The following is a 21521-nucleotide window of genomic DNA, read 5'->3' on the forward strand; positions in this document are numbered from 1 at the left end:
GTACATTAGTTTCAAAAGTGACTGATTTCTTGAAGTAAGTTTCCAAGTTAACATTGGAAGAACAACTGTGATCAAAACATACCCTTACAACTTACAGACAACAAGAATATTGTAATGTTTGTCTTTGGCCCTTTTCAGCCAAAGTACCGTCACTGCAATAAAAGAAGAGAAAATATTTCCAGACCTACCTTGTTAATCATCTTGGTAGCAATGGGTCCTTGACCCTGACCTAGTGAGATTGTCTGTAGTCCTGAACCGCCCATTCCTGAAAGAAAATCCAATATTATTAAAGGTGTTAGAGAAAGGACATTAAATACATAATTTATTTGTCCTCATTCCTTGGATACTTTAAGAGTAAGTTTTTTTTTCTTGTGTGGGCAAATAAGTAAAAGGACAGTAAAATAAATTTGCAAAAATGGTTAGGTTTTGATGTTTAAAAGGTATTCCTTTCCGGAGCTGCAGCTGACAAAAAAAACCTCTCAAAATTTGCCAATGATTTTAAATACTTGAACTGGGTAGTTTCAGTCAGGTTTTGTTTATCATTGTATCATAACGACCGATGAGACTGTTTAATCATCCCTTAATGGTCTTGTACTTAAAAACCTGGGTCGAATTTCATGGCACTCCTCAAAATTACTTAGACGGCGACCCATAAAGCACACTACTCCATGGGCAGTAGCTGCAGAGAGCCATCAAATGCAGTTCCATGAAATCCGGCCCTGTTTTTAACTGAATAATTTGAATCTTGCAAATAAAAATCAAAATGAGTGAATTGTTGACAGAGGTTAAGTGCTTTGGTTATAAGAACAGGTAAAAAAAAAAAAAGTACAGCATAGGTTTTGTGATGAGTATACTTACTCCAATCCTCTGCTCTTGAGAGAAATATATCATCAAAACCTTTCTCAGACATTAGACTATCTACTTGATCAGCAGAAAACAAATTTGTACGCTAGCTGTTTGATAATTTTGAGATATTAAAAGGTTGGTGATACCAATACTGTACAAAATTGTTGTTAAATAACAAAACATTCGTTGAAGCACACGGCAAGCATGTTACAAGACTTGTGCTCAATTACTCCAATAAACAAATGTTAGTGGAAAAGCATTTAGCAGAAATGGCAGAGGGCAATACATCACACAAGGCACTGTTTACACCATAGAAAAAAACCCAATTTCTGTATGGTATATGCAAATAAAATATAGCAAAATAAATTTAAGTACCTGTCGGCCAATGAACAAAAACTGATAAAACAGTACTTGCATTTAAACACAAATTACTGCATTTTTAAAGACCTCGCACAAATGATATCACACCCAACTGAGCCCAATTTCATGCTTACCAGAAGCTTACTTAGGAAATCAAGAAGAATCCACGCTTAACATAAGTGTAGTTCACAGGTTAGCAAGGATTTGTGCTTGTGCTCAAGCATACTTTGGGTTAATACAAAGCAACCTTCACCTACACAGCTTGTGTAGAAACTTGGAGCTAAACCCCAATCATAAAATGGTGACAATATCAAAGCACAGAATTCCAGAGTTTGGAGATCCATGAAATAAGGCCATTGTGCCCCAATTTGAGTACATGGTCATCCAGGCAATACAATACCTTATTTGACACTCAAAATGGTGGCTGGGGTGGCTACACTGCAAGAGGTCAATACTTGAGATGTGATATGATGCAGTGTGAACAAATATAACAAGCAAATTTGTTAAAGAAATGTAGCAGATGTTAGTTTATAAGCTATGTAATATTTAGCATACTTTTAAACATGTTAGCCACTTTTGAGCGGTTAAGAAACAACATCACCAATAGCAAAACCAAGCACTATCCCATCGAAAATAAAAAAGCAAGAACAGTACTTTGGCAACAACAAGTCTCAAACCAAGCAGAGAAATCAAAAGAAATAATCAAATGTAGACTCGATCTGCAACTGTGTTAATTAAAGGAACATTACAGAATTGGTAAGAAAGAAAAATCGTGAAGATCACAGATTTACATAAAACTTACACGGTCTAATGATGATGATAGTAGAAAACATCCCTTAAAATATTTCTGTCTGAAATTTCATATTTGATGGGAAATAAATAATTTAATTTTGCGTTTGGAGTTTATCACTCAGTGAGCGTTTTATTCATTTTTGTTTTGGCATTGACGCAATGACAATTCTTTATCAGTTTTTCACTATTCTCTCGTGACCCAGATGGCCGATCAATCCCGAATTGCTACAGGTTTGTCAGTTTATGTATATGGTGGATTACATAAAGTGCTTACACTGCCGCAACTTTTTTGCTAGCAAAACCAATTCTGTAATGTTCCTTTAAATTTGTTAGCATGACCCTTTTCCAAAAACTTAAGAAAAGAAAAGCAAAGAAACTAAAGGACGGAAAGGAAGCTCTAACATACGTTTGGCTTTTTCTCAAAAATAAAAAACACTTATGTTTAGTAGCACTTTAGATTTCATTCAAAACTATGGGTTGAAAATTCAACCGAAATAGAACCGTTTCATAATCCAGGGTGTCCACACCATAGCAATGAGATTAGGCAAATGCTGTGTGACTTAAAACAATGTAACGACTTCAATATACAGGATATCTAATCAATTTTTTGACATTTTTTTCTCAAGGGCTAACAAATTATCAGAAGAGTAGGAAATTGATATAGAGCTTTCAAATCACACCTTATTTGGCCAATAAGGTGCATATTTGTCAACGTAGATTGTTTAAGACATCACATGACATTGTCATCTCGGCTTGTGTTTTAAATGTCTTCACTTGTAGTATTATTATTTATTTATTAAGAACTGCCTGATTTTGGTGTGGGGTAACACAAATCATCACTGCAAAATGAAGCGTTCAATGCTCAAAGACAAATCCAGGATGTTTAAGCAGGGTAGGGATTGGGAGATTTGTTACGGCCAGGCAGGACATGTTAAATGGAAAGGCACTTGCCAATACACAAGCATAGTCTCAGCTACACAAACTTGATTAAAGGAACATTTTTGGGGGCGAAACATTTAACGCGCATTTGTTGTGAGTGATTAATATTGCCGAAAGCATGATCCCATGTTATAAGCATAAAGTGTCAACATCGAACAATTAAAACAACAGCTTGCAATGAAACAGAACGACATACGACTGATTCGACTGATGGTTCTGGCCAGGCGAGGGCGGTATAATTTGGATGTCTTCTTCTCCCTGACGTCTTCTTCTACTGCATGGTTTCGGGCAGTCGCAGCTTTCCCTTTCGCATTTCCAAAAGATGTCTTAACAGCTTCTTGAAGTTTCTCTAACGTTACCTCCACCTGAGAGGCGACATCTTTGGTGTGATTCTCAACTTTCTGCTCTGTACTTCCTTCACAATCCAGCACAGCTTCTTGAAGCTGTTCCGTCGTTTCTTCAGGACTCACATCCTGAGATGCACCATCTTTGAGGACTGGATGAAGAGGTGTCTGCTGAAGAGACAAGGGTGTTTGTGGATCCTCTTTCTGTAAATGTGAATTCCTTGAAGGTGGGTCTTGAAAAGGTTCACTGCTTCGAGGCTGATTATCACCCCCAGCATTAGGTGCAGCTGCACCATCCAACGATTCTTTTAATGTATCATCTTTAGGAGGATTGGCAGAAGAATCAACTGCTCCAATCGTCAGAAGCATCTCATTTTCCAACATGGTTTCTTTCTCTGCAGTACTGGTTTGACTATCTACATGTAGGATGTCTTTCTCAATCTCCAGAGTGCTTTGTGTCTCAGTGACTATGAGAGGACTGTTCTGCAGAGTCTGCACTGCCTCGGTCATTTCATCCACTTCCGGCGTTGCCGTTCTCATTAAATCTGAGGATGAAGACGACATCCGATGCTCGCGTCTCAATGCGCTACTTCTGCTTCCCTTACGACTGAAGCCAGGATTAATACAGCCTAATGATTCTTGTCTGGTTTGCTTCAGAAAACCTGGAAAGTTTCAGTGTGGTGGTGATGACAAAGAAGGGGTGTAACAGCGAGAAAAATCACACAGAGAGAAAATAAAATAGGGGTGAAAAATTGCAAACTATTTCAAGAAAGGTATCTTGTCTTCAATCATGCACTGAAGAGAGAGAAAAATCGAAGCTTATTCAAAGTTTGGAAAATATAAGCAAACCTAAAGAGAGTCTCAAAGAAATGACATGCAACACTTCAATATGATTTAAGTTTTCCATGGATAAAGTGTATCTTAAAGGCAGTGGACACTATTGGTAATTACTCAAAATAATTATTAGCATAAAACCTTACTTGGTGACGAGTAATGGGGAGAGGTTGATGGTATAAAACATTGTGAGAAACGGCTCCCTCTGAAGTGCCATAGTTTTTGAGAAAGAAGTAATTTTCCACTAATTTGATTTTGAGACCTAAAATTTAGAACTTGAGGTCTCGAAATCAACCATCTAAACGCACACAATTTTGTGTAACAAGGGTGTTTTTTCTATCAGAATTATCTCGTAAGTTCAATGACCGATTGAGCTCAAATTTTCACAGGTTTGTTATTTTATGCATATGTTGAGATACAGCAACTGTGAAGGCTAGTCTTTGACAATTACCAATAGTGTCCACTGCCTTTAAGATACCGAGATTTTATAAATTTTCAAGGAATAAGCAACTATTTACTAAGTTAAAAGCAATATGTAGTTCCCGACTTCTTTTGTTCAAATGTGGTAAATAGGAAATCACAATCAAAGAGTTAAGCTTCTCAAAGCAGACACACGCCAAAGTTGCTGCGACAAGCAAATGTTTGAAAAGCAATGCGAAGGAATGTCTTCAAACTGAAATTATCACACTGAGTTTGGAGAGAAAAAAAAAACTAAATATATTTATATATACAATTTTTTTTTTAACAAACACATCACACTCAATCAAAACAATCATTCATCAGTTATATATATGACATAAGGCAACACTTCAATCTCAATAAAACCAAACCCAAAGCCCATTTTTTTTATAAATGTGATCAAAGAAATGATGTGACACATGTCTTTAGATTATACCTTTTTCAACGGCAAACTTCATCAGGCCAGCCATGGGGTCAGCACCCGGGGACAACACAAATATAAGGGGTGTAGAATGGCTAGAGTCTTGATATGACCTTGTGAGGTCAAAGGTTGGTGGTTCAATGTAGGCGTGACCCATGCGCTTCACAATGAAGTTACTGACCGCTGGGACGACCTGTGAATTTCAGAAATGTCCGATATTGAAAGTTTTGAAGAAAGTAATGAAAGACAGAGCGAGGCGTCCCTAAGCACATATAATATAACAGACCAAGTGTGTTTGTTTTTAAAAAACAGGTCGTCGACCATAATAAAATATTTTGTACAGAGAAGGTGGCTGGTACTTTGCTAATTGTAATATTTCTCTTAAAAAGAAAAAAAGGTTTTTATATTTTTCTCTATTTTTTTATTAAGAATGTTTTTCGAAGCTTAATGTCTTGTTGTTGCTGTTGTTAATGTTGTTGTATTTTGTTTTGTTGTTGTTCGTTTGGTTGTTTCGGTTTTTACAAATATTTTGTAAAATATTAATATAGAGGATGTTCTTTCAATTAGTAATTCATGTCAATATTCACCTTATCAGGTCTGATAATTCTCAGTATAATCAGTTTCTGGATGTCATTTAAGGTTATTTCCCATGGCTCTGGAATCACATCAGTGTGTGGGGAATGTGAATCATACAATACTTTCCAGTCAGTAATCTGCAAAGGGGAGAAAAGAAAACCATTATAAACATTGGTTCAAGAAAGCTAAATCTCATCAAGATCAAAGTGAAAATGTGTACACCTTTGAGAGAAGTCTTTGCAACGGTAGAATTAAGCATCATATTTTAAACTCTTTACTGTGTATTAATAAGAAAAATTCTTGTTTTCCTTTCTCTCTAAAAATAATTTAATTTTTTTTTTTTTTTCAATACAAAAGGGTCTGCCACTGAGTTGAAATAAAACAGACAATCTACAAATTGTATCTTTGTGATGTCCATTGAGCATTATTTTAGGCGGACCTTTGGCCAGTACATGATTACGTAGTTATTATTATTTGTTGTGTTGAATGTATTAAGAAACAAATTGTATGATACCATTGGTCAAAGTTACACATGGGAACAACAAATTTATTTCCCTTATAAGTTTTCATGATATAACCATTATGAATTGTGTTGCCAAGTACATATTCTCTGCTTTTAAATTAAAGAAAAACCAAGAACAATTTGCTATTGGTTCATGATTCTTTGCTATATTGTATGTTTTTATTTTAGGTATCCATATCCCTTCCCCCATGGTAAATATAGTACGGGCCGTTTTGGTAAGCATGAGCTTGTCAAAAAACAGCCAGACAGACAAGAAAACAAGACAACCAGGCAGACAGACAAACAGACAAAAGGACAGATGAACATAAGTCATGACACAACGAATTTGTAATAAAAGCGACAAGATGGCAGAACAGTTTAAGCTGAAAATAAATAAGACAAGTATTGAAGAGATGGATGTGGTTCAATTACACAGGATGGGAAGCTAGGTAACATAATGGGAGATAATGTCACGTTTGAAAGCAGACTATGTTTAAACTCACATTACTCCTGAAGTTCAACATGAAGTCATCAAAGGCAGGGAGGGTGGACACTCTGACAATCTCCGCCCATGATTTATCAGGGAGCCAATCAGGGGCTGGGTTGGGGAATGGATTCTCTAAGGCCACGCCCCCTGTCAGGAGGAACCGCCACTCATTGTCGTCGATCTCTCCTCTAAAAAACAACAACGAAAGAATTTGTAGAATTGTCATTTAAGCCTTTTGTGAATCAACTTAAAGCATTTTCACAGAAATAAATTAGTAGGGCGCTATATAAATGTAATATTATTATTATTATTAATTTTTATTAGACTGCTTAATATGGTAATCTTTAAACAAAAAACAGCACTATTTTAGGAAAACTTTTCTTGTGTCCCTCCAAAACATCTAAATAGAAAATCTTACTTGGTAGTGACAAAAAGAACTTTGTTTCTTGAAACAAGGTTTTTTTTTTTTTTCAAGAATACCAATTTTATTTATAATAATAATATAATATTCTTGAGGGACATTTCTAAAATAATGAAGGATACAGTGTACATGATGTGTTATATTCTTTTTGTGATTCTGCATCCTCAAAAGCAGTTAGGAATGGTCCTTGCATGGTAAAATGCGTCCGACTTATTACTTTTACTGAGGCACTCTCTACATCTTGTAGAAATCGACGGCAAAGTAATATACCTTCAGAAAGATGCTTGAATCATCCTAAAACAATATTTGCCTAAATGGCAAAAACAAAAATCAGATATAAAAGAAAATGCACAGGAGGGCTAAATGACACGCAGCATTTGGCCCCATTGCGAATTGAGAAAGCAAATATTGCATAACAATTGGAAAACAGCACCTAACAGATAGTTTGTATCATGTAATTCGCTTTACGTTCGTTTTTGCATAAAACAGACTTACCTATTCAAAATGTTTGTTGAAAAAAAACTAATTACTTTGGGGGTTTGTGTTACACACTGTTTACGGTTAAAGACCAATTACATACCAGCTTTATACCTGGAACGTGTAGCCGTGCAAGTACCATAAAAATGTAAAACAATTTTGACCGAGTCACAGTCGTTGTCAGTGCGCAAAAAAAAACTTTCAAGAAAACTGCATTTAATTTTTTTTGTTCACAGTTACACCTTTGCCTAGGGTGTATCCTTAAAGGGACACGTTGCCTTGAATCGATCGAGTTGGTTCATAAAAAGCTTTTGAAACCGTTTGGTATGAAATCGAAATGGTTAGAAAGATGTTTTAAAAGTAAAATATAATGATCCACACAAACATGCTTCAAAATTGCGTGGTTTTACTTTTACTTTGCGAACTAACACGGTCGGCCATTTATGGAGTCAAAAACTTAATTCCAAGAAATGGCGTGACATGTTAGTTCACGACGTATAAGAAAAACCGTGCAAGTTTGAGGCATTTTTGTGTGGATCGTTATAATTTACTTTTAAAACATTTTTCTGACCATAAAACAAACTGTTTCAAAGGCTTTTATTAGACCAAGTCGCCCGATCCAAGGCAACGTGTCCCTTTAAGTCTACCAGACATTCTTACCTGCCCTTAGCCAGCCCAATGCATAGAATGAAGGAGAAGAGTAGTTTATCTTTCTCAAAGAGAGATCGGCAGACATTCTGATAGATGCTGTATGTGAAGTGGTTATTCAGACTGTTGATTCGCTCATTCAGATCACTGGAGGCTGGACTGGAATTTATGGACTGTAAGATGAATGAAAAAAACAAACAGTTTAAAGGCACTGGACACTGTTGGTAATTACTCAAAATAATTGTTACCATACAAACTTACTTGGTAACAAGCAATGGAGAGCTGTTGATAGTATAAAACATTGTGAGAAACGGCTCCCTCTGAAGTAACAGAGTTTTTGAGAAAGAAGCAATTTTCCACTAAAATATTTGAATTTGATTTACAGACCTCAGAATTTTGAGGTCCCGAAATCAAGCATCTGAAAGCACACAAGTTTGAGCGACAAGGGTGTTTTTTCTTTCATTATTATCTCGCAACTTTGATGACCAATTGAGTTCAAATTTTCACAGGTTTGTTATTTTGTGCATATGTTGAGATACACCAAGTGAGAAGACTCGTCTTTGACAATTACCAGAGGTGCGCAGTGTCTTTAAATAAGGGATCTGCACAGTATAAAATTATACCACAAAGCTATTGACTGCATAATGTTTTGGAATCCTCCTGGGCAGAGACATGTTTATGACGTATGGATGATGGAAAATGTTTCAGTGAGTGTTCTTCTCATTTTAAAGGTGCTAGTTTCAAACAATGCATTTGAATTTGGGTAGTTTCTGTTTTACACTTTTAGTTATTATTTGATGCACATCAACTGTATGAGCATTCAAATTCGCATCATTTTGATTAAAAAAAACTGATAATGAATGCACTGCTTGCTCTTAATGCATTACGCCGATTGTTGTAAAACAGCTTTCCAAAATTTCAAACTTTCCTAAGGTTCGTACAAAAATGGATGTGACACATTGCTTCAAGATGTTTAGCCAAGTGATTATGTGCAGGTCCTTGGTTAGTATAATAACTATTTGTGCATTCACCATTTGCGTCATGTTCCCTGTATACACAAACAATAATGAATACTGATTCTCAATATACCAAAATGGAGCCAGTCTATTTTGCCCTGACAGCCTTGGTTTGGTTACATTGTGCTCCAGTCTTTAGGCTATTTGGTTGATGCATTGATAAATATAAATATATTAGAATGAAGACATTAAAACAAAAACTGTGGATAAGTAGGTGGGTATTTGTGTTAGTCAATAAGTGGGAACTTACAATTTTAAAGCATAAAACTATTTAAACAATTGCTTAGTGTTTTCAAAGAATGCTTAAAAGTGAAAGTTAATTCCAAACGAACATTTTTGTGGACATGATTAGTTGATGTTGATGTCAAAGTTTCCTAAAACGAATAGGTAAAATTTCCATTTCAACCAATGCCAAATGTGCTGTGTGCATGTTACATAAGACACACTACCTGTGGACAAAACACCATGTACATAGATGTGTCCGATGCCAAAGGTCAGTAACGGTGGGTGTGGGGGTGGGGAGGAGGGGGGGGGGGGTGTATGTGCTGATCTGGTGAACTTTTAACTTACAGGTATTTGTTGCAACATTTCCGGAGACATTGTCCTAGTGACATGGACAGACTACATGGGTATGACGAAAGTTAAACATCATTCAAATAGGTAAAAATACAACATAAAAGGTTTTAATGTGGTAAAATACATGGCAGCAAAGTGAATATAAAAAAAAATCATAAACTTTCATTCTGTATTTTTCCTTCCAATACGGGCATTATATTTTATAATAATATCATAGCAAACTTATGTTATAGAAAGAGTCATTTTCTACGAGGGCTCCATCATAAGCAAGTAATGAAAGTCTGTGCCTTCAATCAACATGATTTTTTTAAATTTGCAATAAGACCAATTCCTTAGCAGCAGAGAAGGTTCTGTCTCCAGCACAGTGAGTTTAAGTATTGTTTGAAGCTTTGCGTGGTATGGAGAAATAAGAAGGAACTGTAAATAAAAGTAAACTGGCGGGTACAACCATGTGTAAATCTCTTATGAGTGAGTGTTGGCTCTGAAAAAAGCCAGTTTGGTCTTGACGTTTCGTACAGTATACACTGCTCGTCTTCAGGAGAAAAAAGACGATCAGAGATTTACACATGGTTGTAATCGCAAGTTTACTATTTATTTCTAGTTCCTTCTTACAGTGAGTTTACTTTTTATAAGAATAAACAACTAGCTCACCAAAATTGGAATTTAAGAACAAAAATTTGTAACTGAAGTCAACATTTATTTGATATGTACTACTCTTCTCAATTTATAACGTATAAAAAGTATTGCATAGATAAGCAACAGAGGATGGAGGGAAAATAGTTAATCTATGTAGACCATAGAAATAGAACCCAGAGAACGCCGAGCTCGGCCACCCTCTGTGTCGTCTGTGGACGCTGCGTTTTGATACCGCGCAATACGCGCGTATGGCAAAATTATCATCGCGTGACACGCGCGTATGGCAAAATGGCAAGATGTCAGCGCACAAAGACCTTTTCTAGTGTTTCCATTGGTCAATGAGGATGTCATTGTGTTGCAAAATTGTATGGCAAAATATTTTGTCCATAGCGTAACAAAAATGGTGTATGTGCGTCCATAAAAATGGTCTCACAACGAAACCGCACGCACAATGAGACACTCAGCGTTCTCCGGGCTCTGTTTCTAAGATGTAGACCAAACTAAAGAGATCCTTACCTGTAAATAAAGGTTGATAAACCAAGCTAGTGAGTACTGATACATTGGCTCAATGCTAGCAAGATCCGATATCGTGAAGAACAGAATGGAAGAATGCTTAGCAACCTACGGCCAAAGAGACAAATCAATATATTGAAATAACAATCTAAGAACTTTTTAGATGATTTTTATTAAAAGTTATGGTCGCTTTTGCACTAAACAAGTTTCCCAGGAAGTTCCCAGAAAAATTTGGTTGACCTTTCCACACTTGAATTACTAAAACGCCTGGGAATAAGTTTCACCTTTTAACCCCAGCAGAGTCTTTTTCAAAGGCAAACAAATAAAATAACAAACTAAAACCGTTCTTACAAATTTAAAAACTGTAACTACTTAGTCTAGTCCTTTAATTGTATGGGTCGTGTGTGAGTGCTGACTATGTGTGGAACGTTTTTCAAGTGTTGGAGAGTTTATTGTCATGTTCTTTAAATGCATAATGACCATTAACATGAATTTCTTTCCATTCATTCTTTGTTTTGAGACATTTTCACATTTTAAAGATTAATCTTCAGAGAGCGTACACTTCCAGACTTTCGTACAAACTGCCCAGAAAACCCCCTCCCTCACTCACCGGCTTGTACCCGTCCCTCGTCTCATCAATTTCCTTCTCCGTCCTGCTAGCAATCTCCTGCTTCTCAGATATCTCCTTAGACAAGACCTTACTGGAGGACAAGATCTCGATGGCCGTTTCATCTTCTAAGATGTTCCCCTCGGAGGATGACAGCACCTCTAGGATCTTATCCTCAATCTCCTTGAGTTGACGGCGGTTATGAGCGCCCTCTATGATCAGCTGGTTCTTCTTCTCCTCTAGTTGGGGCTTCTCCTTGGCAGCGACGAGGCCAAGGAGTTGGTCTTCAAGACCTAGGGGAGTTATCATGAAGTTGAGGAGGGTGACCTGTGAAAGAGCAATTCAGTATTCAGATGATAAATAAAGTCACACCTCTTTTTGGCACATTGCGTAATTCAGATTAAAATTAGCTCAATTCATTGCAAATTTAACAAATAAAAGTTAAGTACACAATCTCCTACAAATTCACTTTCTAAACTGTTCAAATACTTGTTCAATGTAACACCTGAAAGCAAAGTTGTAAATTAGATACTTTATTCCTCTTTTTTTTTGGGGGGGGGGGGTGAAAAAATTTAAATTTTGTCCCGGTGTAGATGGGACTTAGAAAACCATGTATGATTCCAGGTGATAATTACAGACAAAAAACTGCTTTTCTACTTTTGAAAATGCATGTAGCAAAATTTATTTGCTCAAATCAAATAAATGAACACACAAATAAATAAATCAAAAGATGTTCATTTTTTCAGTTACTGTCCTTTACGTTCGTCTAATACTTAACATTTTCTTGAATGTACTCATTTGCTTTTTGTCATGTTTTAGTGTTTTTGTTTGATATGTAATATCATATTTGTTCACTGTCCTTTTAATTAGCTTCTTGTATCCTCATCGTATGTAATATATTGATCTATCAGTATCTATAAAAGATGTTTGCTCTTTGTTATCACTGGAGATGAACAAACAGACTCTAAGAGCCCCACTCTAATATATATGGAAAGGAATTGCACCCATTTTTGTTTGATATATGGGCCCTCCTTTGTACATCCAACAAAACAAATGCACGTTTTTGCACCACTTTTTTAAAATTATTTGTGTGTAAAGTTTTCTTGACTTTTCTAGCAGTTGGCTGTAGGATGGGGGGGGGGGGGGGGCCTCAACAGAATTAAACAAGGGGTAACTGGAGTTAACTAGAGGTTGAATCCAAGTCAACCCTGGAAAACACCAACAAATAACGATGGCTGTTCAGACCTAAGAAAAAAAAAAAGCAGGATTAATGCGGGAACAAACCTCAAACATTATTGAGGCTAAATTTTGCATAGCTCTGTATTCTATATCAGTAGTATAACAAAGTGAGTTCGACCATGGTGTACATATCACACCAGTACTTACCTTAACAGAGACTTCTGGCAGATAATGAGGGTTACGTTTCCTTGTGGTGATGTAGAACTTGAAGTCTTTACTAAACTCAATCACATTATCACCAAGGCGCAGGTAGTCAAGGCCATTCTAAATCAAGAAGTATCACACAAACACACACTTTATAAGTCTGCATGATAAATGTGTTAATAGTTTGCAGAAATGTTTATTGTTGAGAGCTGAATTAATTCCTGAAAATGTAAAATTTATGAAGAACACATCTAACAACAAATATTATTGCGGCCATGGAATGTTAATCTGATGAGATTTAATAATAGATGCTTACAAATAAGATTTAAATTATGGCCAGGAAATGGACCCTGATATCTAAGACACCACTGTAGTATTTAAGCGAAAGTGAAAAGGGTATAATTTCTTCCTTATGTGGTTTTGACAATTTTCAGGAATTTGTTTTCCTCCTCCATCTAAAACTTCACTCCACTCTCTTTACTTTTTGTCCACTCCTGAAAAAAACAATGCAATAAACTTTTACAAATCCATTTGCTTTATTACTAAAAAAAAACTTTAAAAAAACGATCTACTTTCACAGTTGAGGAATGAAGAAGAAGTTATTTGTACCATACCTGTTTGAAGGTTTGCCTGAGAAGTAGAGGTTCTAGTATAGGGTCTAATTCCTCTCCTACATTCTCCAGAAGACATGGCTGACCAAACTACATGTGGAAGAAGATCCAGACAAGAAAATGAGAGCACATACAAATACAAAATGTAAACACCCTTTTTAAGACAGTATAAAAACTCTTTTTTCTATAAAAAAAGCTTGTAATCATAATTTGTTTTGTATTTTTAATCACGAGAGCCAAGGCAATTTTGGTTGTATACTTTGCAGCCATTTGACACTTTCTGAACAGAACAAAAATTAAAAGTTCACAGATTTACAAATAACTTACAGGGTTTACAGAGGGTAATGGTGAAAGACTTCCCTTGAAATATTATTCCATGAAATGCTTTACTTTTTGAGAAAACATTAAAACTATTATCAATTCTCGATTTCGAGAATAACAGATTTATTTTAAACACATGTCATGCAGGGCGAATTGTGGGGAAACAAGGGTGGGTTTTCCCAATATTTTCTCCCGACTCCGATGACCAATTGAGCCTAATTTTTCACAGGTTTGTTATTTGATATATAAGTTGTGATATACGAAGTGTGGGCCTTTGGACAATACTGTTTACTGTTGTGCGATTGCTTTTAAAAACAACAATAAACCATAGCAAAAAAAAGAAGAAAGAAACAAGAAGTAAATGTTTTCCAACCTGAATGCAGTTCTCCAGAGAGCGGCAGTAGTTGGGGTCAGAGAGTTTGATGACCTGTAGCTTGTTGGGTTTCTCCATATTCTTGACCCACTTGTTGGCCTGACCCTGAGGGTCAATCATGAGTGGCCAGCGGTTGGCATTGGTCACTATTAGAGCATTGTCTGTAGAAAAACTGCAAACAGAATACAAATAAAATTGGAGATTTTGGTACATCACTATGAAGTGAAGCATCTTGAACTGAGCTTCTTTTTTCAATGTGGGTCGTGAATGAGAGTTTGTAATGGGGAGCAAGTGAGACCGAGCGTTCAAGCACACTGGGCTCAAGCTCTGGTGTTTCTGATCAGCAGAATGTGGGTTTGAATCCCGGTTTTGACACTTGTGTCCTTAAGTAAGACACTTCACCATTATTGCTTTGTCTTTCAGATGGGACTTACAGTCGTTACTTCGATGTGTTGTGTAATGCACGTTTAAAAAAATCCAGTAACACTTGCATGGGGTTAATATTAGCACTGAAAGAAAATGTGTCGATGTACTCAACAAACAACTCAACTACATGTATTAACCCCCTTTTTCTCAGTTTTGTTTTGCTAAGAGAAGGTGTTTCTGTGTTTCTGGCTGTGGCTGCTAAATGCGCCGTAGCACCTTCTCAACCCTTACAAGGTGTTGGATAAATGGCTCACATTCTTCAAAAACCTGTCTGGAAATAATGAATGAAAATTGAGAATATTAATGAAAAGTGGTATATAAAAACTATTTACTATTATTTTTGATATTACAATTGACTTACTTATCGACTGGTAAGCCAGCTAGTTGCCAATCCCTTATCTTGACAGGATCACCAAGGGTGGCTGAGAGTGAGAACACATCCGACACAGGTATGTCTTTCTCTTTACACAGTCTATACCAGTCCTTCAGACATTCCTAATGGAAGGAAAATAAATAATAATCTGAATAAAATCATCTCTAGATGAAGACACAATAGTCAAAATGTTGAGAACAGCAAAAACGATCTTTTCAAAGCCAACACCTCTACTTCTAAAAGAGAAATATTACAAGTTGTGTAAAAACAAAATACTCAGTAAAATGTTTTAAAATTGTGTCTGCTCTGCTTTCATCTATGTCATCTCTTTCCAATTGACTGCTCTTGTTATTGTTTCATTTATCCTTCAACAAAGACTGCTATGCCCATACTAAATTTTGCATTTATACCTTAGTTTCTTTTTTGTCGGTAAGCAGTTTGCAACAGCTAATTCTTATATCTTTAATTTATAAATAACATCTATATTTAAAAGGTTGTAAAGAAAAGAGATCTAATTTTTTTTTAACGGAAGATTTTCTTATAACTATGTAGTTTTGTCTCAAATTTAAGTACATCAACAAATTCCAAAGGAAATAGGCAGAATGTCTTTTTGTTGTTTAACTCCAAGATAACAGTGTCCACCGAGTGTATGTACAAACATGAGCGTGTCTGCACATTTAAATCAAGGATTTGAACAAAAGGAGTATCAGCACTTTGACTGACTCAGGACATACTTGGTTCTATTTTTAAAACTTGGTTGATGGACAATGTGTAAGGAGGGGGAGGGATGAACTTACCTGTCTAAATGATAGAGTGAATATCCCAAGGTAAGCCACTACTCCCGCTGATATCAGCACATCACCAACGATGTTAGTAAAGGTTTCACCAAGTTCCTGAGCTAGCTGCACAATCAAAACACAATAATCAAATAAATAACCATTTTCATAGAACCATTAAATTGCTGAATTTATGATGAACCCAACAAGTTGACAGCAAACTTATTATAAAATTCCCATTGTGATGAAACAGTTGTTCTGTGAGACTTTCATTGCAAGTCAGAGAGTATGAGTTAATGTACACTTCAACGTCATGTTTCTTTTAGTTTTTTATATATCCTGGTTCATAATAAATGCAATTTGCCGAAGAAAGCAAGGCAAATTTCGTGCATCACAATGATACAAAGGCACGTACTCAGTACTTTTAAAACAATTTAGCAGGTAGTTACTAAAAACATAAATGAGAACCAAAGTACTTGTTTTTCTCAATTCACTGAAAACCAAACACATTCTAACTAATGCAAATTTTAACAACAAAAACAAAATGTTGGCGAAGTGTCTGGGTCCTAAACCACTTTGTAATGGAGGATTGTATCACACAAGTTTGCTGAAGCGTTATTATATCTACATCACCTGCATCCATCTGTCTTTCTCTCCTCCCAAACCAGAGATGAGTTTCTCAGCTCGGATCAACTTCAATCTCGTCATCTCAATGTTATCTTCAAGTTGCTGATCAAAGAAATATCACAAGAAAACACATCTTAAATACATCTGAGCGCAGAATCTTTCCCAGGCAGAAACGGGGCCCAAACTCATAGAGATGTTTAAGCAGAAAAAGTAGCTTAGCACACAACAACATTTACACTTACCAGAATGAGGTACATGTATCAGCCAACTATCATGAAACTGTTAAGCAATATTTTCTAAGCAGCTCTAAGACATTGGGCCCAGGTTACATGCCACTTCTCAGCATGATGAGATTCCAAGCTAATTGGTTTGTTTTAGGATGGACCTCAACAGTTTGTGAAAGTTTTTTGAGGCGGCACAGAGAACACAACTTTTTTGTAAGGACTCCCCAATGAAACAAGATCCAGCACACTGTGCCTTGATCATAAAGGCCATGTCACAAAGAGCAAAGCTTTACAGGCAGCCAACTTAACAGCATGCAAATTGTACAACAAGTATTTCTCCCAAAGCTAACATGTAATCGTTTTCTTTCTGGGAATTGCCTGACAACTTTCCAAATCCTACCAACCTTCTTCTCCTTATTCCTCTTCTCCAATTTGTCGTTGAGTCCCTGTAACTTATCAGTGTATTCCTTCAAGACGGCTCGCTTCTCGTTCAGTTTCAACATCTGCTCACCTAGCTTGGATTCAGCTTCCTTCAGACGAGATTTCTTGGGGGCTACAATCTGAAAAGAAGGGAATATTTTGCACTTTTAATATTTTGTTGTTGTTGCACTTTTTACATTTATATCATAGTTTCTGTTGGTAGGTAAGACAGACATTTTTAACTTTGACTAAGTAACTCATGAAGTTTGCCTTGGTTTTTGCTAGCAACTGACTTCAAGGATAATCAGGGAATAGTGGTTGAAACAAACAATCAATCAATCAAACAATCAATCAATAGTTTATTGCACCAGAGGATGCAAACCACAGAAGAAGGAACAGAAGAGAGAAGCAGTGAGACTGGTAGAATTTGTAACTTGAGTTGGGAGTTTATTCCATAGCTGAGAGGAAGAGACACTTTTTATAACAGGGAACAAATTTTCACACACAGGGAAATTTTCAAATTTGTTCTTCAGGAAATTTTCTGCAGAATCAGAAAGAGTTGGCAGCTCTAGGCTTAACGCCGAGTAAAAAAAGAAACATGTTTAGCGTCCAGGTTTCTCAAAAAAAGGAAGGAGGAGGGGCTTTAAAAACAAAAATGTTTTTGTTTCAAGATGGCCACCCTTCTTTTTAAAATGTCAAATAACCATTGTTTTATCTACTGCTCAAGCACACAATACATAAATGAAACATTGGAAAAGACATTCAGACAGGACATTCAGATTGTAATCCTTTTTTCATAAAAAAACCAAAAAATAAACAAAAAACAATTAAAAAAGTGTGCATATAATTTTTTTTTTAAAAGGAGGCGGTCTCTAAAAAGGAAGCAGGCGGGGACGCTAAACATATCCCTGATTATTGAAAAAATAGGGAGACCGCCAATATAGGGCTAGATAGCTCAGTTGGTAGAGCACAGGCACGTTATTCCAGAGGTCGTTGGTTCAAATTCAGCTCTAGCTCTGTTCAAACTCAACTCATTCAAAATATACCCAGTCAGTTTCCCTTGTGGTTTGTCATTGAATGATGTTCTCTCTGTTAACCAATAGGAAATATTACCTTTGCGATTCTATCATACACCTCGATGGCTCTAACCCAGCTACACAGTCCCTCACAGGCCGAGGAAACCTTGCGGATAGTCGTAGGATCAAAGTCAGGATTAGGAATGTAGTTATCTCGGATCTTCTTCATCAGCTGGGCTGGAATGTTATCCTTGTCATACTCCTTGAGAGATTCCAAGAACTTTAAGTCTCCAAGCATCTGATATGGAATGCAACAAAAATTAAATCAAGATTTAAAGTTCTGATTTTTTAAGATATATAAATCCTTGAAAGATTTAGGGCTTGAGAATACATATGTTTGTGAGTTTTTCACACATGTGCTTTCACATTCCCCCAGAAAGGTTTATTGGTGAATATCACAAACCTCACTAGATTTATTAAAATGTTTTTTGTTTGCTTTTATTAATGGATTGGAGGATGTTCTATTTTAGTTGAGGTATTGCCAGGTGAGTTATTAATTTATACTTGGTTTGCAGTAACACCATGTGTGTATCTACCGTGTAGATTTGGCTCTTGAGAGAACATGTCTTGCTTTATATTCTACTGCTGCGGAAATTTGAGAGACTTCTCTGTTCTGAAAAGAACTGTCCTGCTTATTAACAACTACCTAGGCGGAAGGTAGGAAGTCGGCGAGGACTACTTCTTTCACTTGGTGGATCGAGGTTGACTTCTCAAAAAAAATATATAAAAGGCATTTTGTTAAGTGGTTCAAAATAGATGTTCGAGGTCCTTGAAACTGGGAAGTAACTAGGCAGGTTTGGGAGAATAATTTTTTAGTTTTCGGAAAACAAAAAAAAGAAAATAATGCATTACTTTGCAACTAGTATCTCTGATTTTAGAAAAGTTCACAGGAAGTAGTTGAACTTGTTTATCTCACAAATATATTATAACCAGTAGCCTCAAGATCAGTTTTAAAATATACATATTTCATTTCTGGTTGATTATTATCACATTAAAAATGTCAACAGGTGGATTCAACGAAAACAGTGTTTAAATTTTTTTTTTTTTTTATAGAATATTCAAAATGTTACAAACAACAAATTACAATAAACACAAGAGCCCAATGGCAATAAGCAATACACAGCAAATTTAAAAAAAGTTAAGTGAAGATAAACTGGGAGTATTCATGATGGTCATTGCTACAAGGCATTACCAGGTCCCACATTAGCATAATGTATGGCTGATTTTGTATCGGAAGCTCTCGGAAGGTATGTATAGAAGGAAAACAAAATGTAAATCAATGCTCCATGCAAATGCAGTCAAATAATTGTTTAATCTAAAACATTACCTTTTTGGCGGCAGGCCAGTATTCCTCAACGATTTTCCCTTGGTCATTTGTCTTCTTATCAGGTTTAATATTCTAAGAGAAATAAAAAAAAATACAATGTTATGGCACGGATGAAATGATGTGTAAACTAATTTCTTTAAAAAAAAAAAAAAAAAAGCGTCCGGATACATAATTTCATTCATTGTCAACAAGAAATTGGATTAGTTTTGATTAGTTGGTAGAGCCCCTGTACGTTAATCCTGAGGTTACAAATTCAAATCCCACTCATTTCCATTTTTATATGTTCAACCCCAAATGAATGATTAAGTTCGCATCAATACTGTCAAAAATGCTGCAATGTACATGTAAGTTACCCTGTCATGTGCAAGCACAACATACCAGACAGAATTGCTTCTTACAAAATTGTGACCACTGAATTTGAGGTTGGTCGTACAATGTGTTTTAACTATTCCACAAAACAATTATATTTGATTTCCCTTTTTATGAAAAAATATATTAGTATTTGTAGATTCTGAAGGTACATGTAGACCGTGTTCAAGTTGGCAGCTATGGCTACAGCTAAGACTATTTTTATGTGTGTTTATAAGGACTTCATATACTTCAACGCATGATGACGCATCAATCTAGCCATAGCAGTAGCTGTAGCTGCCAATTAAGCGCAACAGGCCTTTTTCAAACCTCAGGCTCCTAATTTTGGAACTACTGTGTGCAAAATACATGCTTCTCCAATGTACATGTACAACCCTGAAGGCCGGTTCATACTCGCTGGGTTTCCACAGTGTACGCAGCGCGCGGAGCCTAAGCCAGAGACAAAGCCCAAGCCAAGGTTTGAGAAAGGTCTAAGATCGTACCTTCATAATACAGATGGCCTCCATGACGAGCTTGACTCCTTGGGGTGGATTCTGCATGGTCCTCATAATAGATATATCCTGTTGCTTCAATGTATCCAGAGCTTTGATGGCTGCATTCAGCGCAGGCATCGCAATCTCAAGATTCTTCTCACAGTCAGCCTGGCAAACATCAAATTGCAGGAGAAAAACAGAAAAGCTTGAGCAAAGATTTGTCAATATAAAGCAGGCATGATATTTAGTTCTTTGAAAAAAAGTAGGAACATTTTATTGTGAAGGGATGACCTACATGTACATTAATAGATTTTCTGAGCTATTAAATCACAATTTTTCTCATACTTTCAAGGACAAAAAAATTGGAAATCTGACTAAAGTAGGAAGAATATCATGCCTGATAAAAACAGAGTACAAAATTGGTAATTAATATCATAATAAATGTAGTTGTTGCAGTCGCCACTGACATGCCATCACAAGCTTCTGCACTGCGCTGATATGACCTGGGGACAATTTCACAAAGGTACATACATGTACATGTATTGCTAACTTAGGACTAGTCCTATGACTCTTTAGGAGTTATTATAAACTTAAGGTTACAATCCCGGCTCCCAGCCAAAAAGCTTGGGCCACCCATTCCTAACGTTACATAAAACCATTCCCTGTACACTTCCCACTGATAACAATTGTTCTCTCCCCCGTCCCCCCCCCTCAATGTTTACTGGAACGCAGAAGACCGTGTGCAATCAGAACCAACATTGAAAGGGGGGCAGGGGGGCCCAACAGTATATGGCCGGGATCGTAATCCTCAGGACGAGTTATTCGTCCTAATGACAAATAACTAGACCTAACTGGAGATAAGACTAGTCTTAACTCTTTATGAAATCCACCCCTGATTACCTTAATAGCCTTAGCCTCCTCTGCAGCCGCATTAGAAATGGCTTCATCAACAGCGACTACTTTCCTCTTCTCATCCACCTCTGAGGTTTCCTTCTTGATGATCTCAATCAGTTCTTGAGTCTCTTTACGAGTCTGAATCAGCTGAGGCTGAAGGGCTGTCAACTCCTCTTGCATCACAGAGATCTGTTAGTGTCATAACAACAGAGAACCGTCCAATAATTTATGTTTAATTCTTGCCTAAGCCTTTAGGTATAATAATTTGCAGTTCATATATAGTGCTTTATCACACCTGGCAAAGGGGATGGGTTGGGTTGGATAAAATTGTGTTAACTTTGCAACTTAGCATTGAATATTAAAAAAACATACAAAAATCTACTTTTATAAGTAA

The 21521-nt window shown here is 36.4% G+C and overlaps 1 protein-coding gene across 1 annotated transcript in view; it reads right to left on the minus strand.

Moving 5' to 3' along the window:
* LOC139934047 (dynein axonemal heavy chain 3-like) overlaps positions 1-21521 on the minus strand; it is a 109994-nt gene that overhangs the window by 14450 nt on the left and 74023 nt on the right. Inside the window, exons 52-71 of the mRNA XM_071928329.1 lie at positions 21134-21316; positions 20243-20401; positions 19392-19463; positions 18102-18302; positions 16973-17128; positions 16351-16446; positions 15739-15843; positions 14930-15063; positions 14143-14314; positions 13452-13538; positions 12841-12957; positions 11458-11781; positions 10851-10955; positions 9693-9743; positions 8119-8279; positions 6577-6748; positions 5583-5708; positions 5011-5188; positions 3134-3943; positions 189-265 (exon numbers count right to left, since the gene is read on the minus strand). Of these exons, the coding sequence (XP_071784430.1) occupies positions 189-265; positions 3134-3943; positions 5011-5188; positions 5583-5708; positions 6577-6748; positions 8119-8279; positions 9693-9743; positions 10851-10955; positions 11458-11781; positions 12841-12957; positions 13452-13538; positions 14143-14314; positions 14930-15063; positions 15739-15843; positions 16351-16446; positions 16973-17128; positions 18102-18302; positions 19392-19463; positions 20243-20401; positions 21134-21316 (3486 nt within the window). The remainder of the gene's footprint in view (positions 1-188; positions 266-3133; positions 3944-5010; positions 5189-5582; positions 5709-6576; positions 6749-8118; positions 8280-9692; positions 9744-10850; positions 10956-11457; positions 11782-12840; positions 12958-13451; positions 13539-14142; positions 14315-14929; positions 15064-15738; positions 15844-16350; positions 16447-16972; positions 17129-18101; positions 18303-19391; positions 19464-20242; positions 20402-21133; positions 21317-21521) is intronic.

This window comes from Asterias amurensis, chromosome 2 (genome assembly GCF_032118995.1).
Source record: "Asterias amurensis chromosome 2, ASM3211899v1".
In the NCBI taxonomy this organism is placed as follows: Eukaryota; Metazoa; Echinodermata; class Asteroidea; order Forcipulatida; family Asteriidae; genus Asterias; species Asterias amurensis.